Source organism: Austrofundulus limnaeus, unplaced genomic scaffold, assembly GCF_001266775.1.
Source record: "Austrofundulus limnaeus strain Quisiro unplaced genomic scaffold, Austrofundulus_limnaeus-1.0 Scaffold42, whole genome shotgun sequence".
Taxonomy (NCBI): Eukaryota; Metazoa; Chordata; class Actinopteri; order Cyprinodontiformes; family Rivulidae; genus Austrofundulus; species Austrofundulus limnaeus.
The window spans coordinates 1,112,062-1,114,144 of NW_013952444.1; the positions used below are offsets into that span (position 1 = coordinate 1,112,062).

The window sequence follows — 2,083 nt, forward strand, 5'->3', positions numbered from 1 at the left end:
AATAAATACAGCCGGGGGGTTGAAAAATAGTAAACAAGAAATCATTTTATTATTTTTGGATTGGCATGGCCAAAGATGAAAATTAATATGGAACTAAAATATAAGGCAGGATACTTGGACCGGCCCATAGATTTTTGCACATAAAAAAAACAGAGTGGTTCAGAATTCCAATGAAGAGATGAAAAAAAAAGACTTGCAAGCAAATGTATTGACGGCTGTGACTATATGTGAAGATTTAAATGAAAAAGACTATAAACAATTTGGGAAAAGCATTTGGCAATTTCTTGATTCCTTTTTAAAAAGATTTTTTTTCCCATTTATGGTTCCTGTCTAACAAAGAAAAAAAATTACCTTCTGTCCTCTTTAGATATGTGTGGTGGTGTTCTGACGGGACTATCAGGTGTAATATCCAGCCCAGGTTACCCTCGAGAGTACAGCAACAATGCAGACTGCTCCTGGACAATCCATGTGTCCAACACAAGTGTCGTCACCTTGGTATTTTTGGACTTCCAACTGGAAAACAATGAGGGGTGTAATTTTGACTTTGTCACCCTGTTCGATGGCCCAACACTCCGCCATCACCACCTTGGCCGATACTGTGGGGCAGACATACCCCCTAATATAGTTACAACCTCCAGTCAGCTTCTGGTGGTTTTCAAGTCAGACTTCAATATTGGTGGACGGGGATTCAGGGCTTATTATTACTCAGGTGAGATTTCATTGCTCCAACATATGATGTATTTTCCTTGTCTGTTTGTGTTTTTAGTGCAACTGCAAGAATGTCAAAATCAATACCATATGTTGCTATTGCTGCCAGATTTGAAATAGTTTGTGTTCACTAAAAGTAGACCTAGGCAGACCATGAAAGTATACATCATAAGCAGAAAGAAAAAGAAAAAAACAAGAAAAGAAAGAAAAGGCTTGGCTTAATCAACAAAACAATTTGGATCTGTTATTTGGCTGATGCTAGAAAACATCTAGTTTATTACAATAACTTCAATAAGCCACATCTAAAAGCAAAAGCATAAAAGAAAGTAATATGTTTACTTGCATGGCATAAATAACATGTCATTAGCTTTGGACATAATGCAAAGCTCAATTTTTCCACAGAAAGAGTGCACACAAACACAGATGTCAAAGTCTTTGAATTGTGGAGCCAAAACCAGACTTGAAAACAACTGAATGTTTGCACTATTACTTTGAGGCAGATGGTTCTCATCAAACTTTGTTTATATAAACCAACTAAGAAAATGAATATCCAGCAATATGAATGCCACACCTTCATTTTAAATGCTTCTTTCTGTGTTTAATGTTTAAAATATTTTCAAAGGTCAGCAGTGCATTTCGTAGGTTAAAGATCAGCACAAAACTGTCAGTCTAGAGATGCTTAAAATATATGCACGGCTCTGTGTTTAGAGGCACATGAACAAATGAAATGTACTTGATTAGGTGAATGCCAGCAGGTCCTGTCAGCTGTAAGTGGCAACTTCAGCAGCCCTCACTTTCCCAACATCTACCCAAACAACATCAACTGCCACTGGAGCATCAACCTGGAAGCTGGATATCGCATCAAACTCTTCTTCCCCATCATGGACTTGGAGGACCGAAACAGCTTGTCGGACAGATGCGACTATGACTCTGTGGCGGTTTATGACGGGGACAGCCAGACAGACGCCTTGCTGGGATGCTGGTGTGGCCGGGAGCGGCCTCCTTCTCTCGTCTCAAAGGGAAACAAGCTGCTGGTGGTGCTCAGCACCGACAGAAATGAAGCTCATAGAGGTTTCACTGCCTCTTATCTTGGAGGTAAATGTATTTCTATATGATCCATTTCCTTTTTTAGCCTTGTACTATTTAACTAATCACTAATTGACCATTATTCTACTAATCCTGTGCAAACTGCAGGTTAAAGACAGTACTGCAGTGTTTGCAGTCCCAATCCCATTTGAACTTGCCAAAACTTAACGTTCATATCGTATCGTATATATAAGCCAGGGGTCTACAACCTGCGGCTCTGGAGCCACATGTTGCTCTTTGAAAATGTGAACAAACAGAACACACACACACACACACACACACATATATA

The 2,083-nt window shown here is 39.4% G+C and overlaps 1 protein-coding gene across 1 annotated transcript in view; it reads left to right on the forward strand.

The window, feature by feature from the left end:
- cdcp2 (CUB domain containing protein 2) overlaps positions 1-2,083 on the forward strand; it is a 7,609-nt gene that overhangs the window by 2,110 nt on the left and 3,416 nt on the right. The window contains exons 3-4 of the mRNA XM_014007395.1: positions 368-709; positions 1,450-1,803. Of these exons, the coding sequence (XP_013862849.1) occupies positions 368-709; positions 1,450-1,803 (696 nt within the window). The remainder of the gene's footprint in view (positions 1-367; positions 710-1,449; positions 1,804-2,083) is intronic.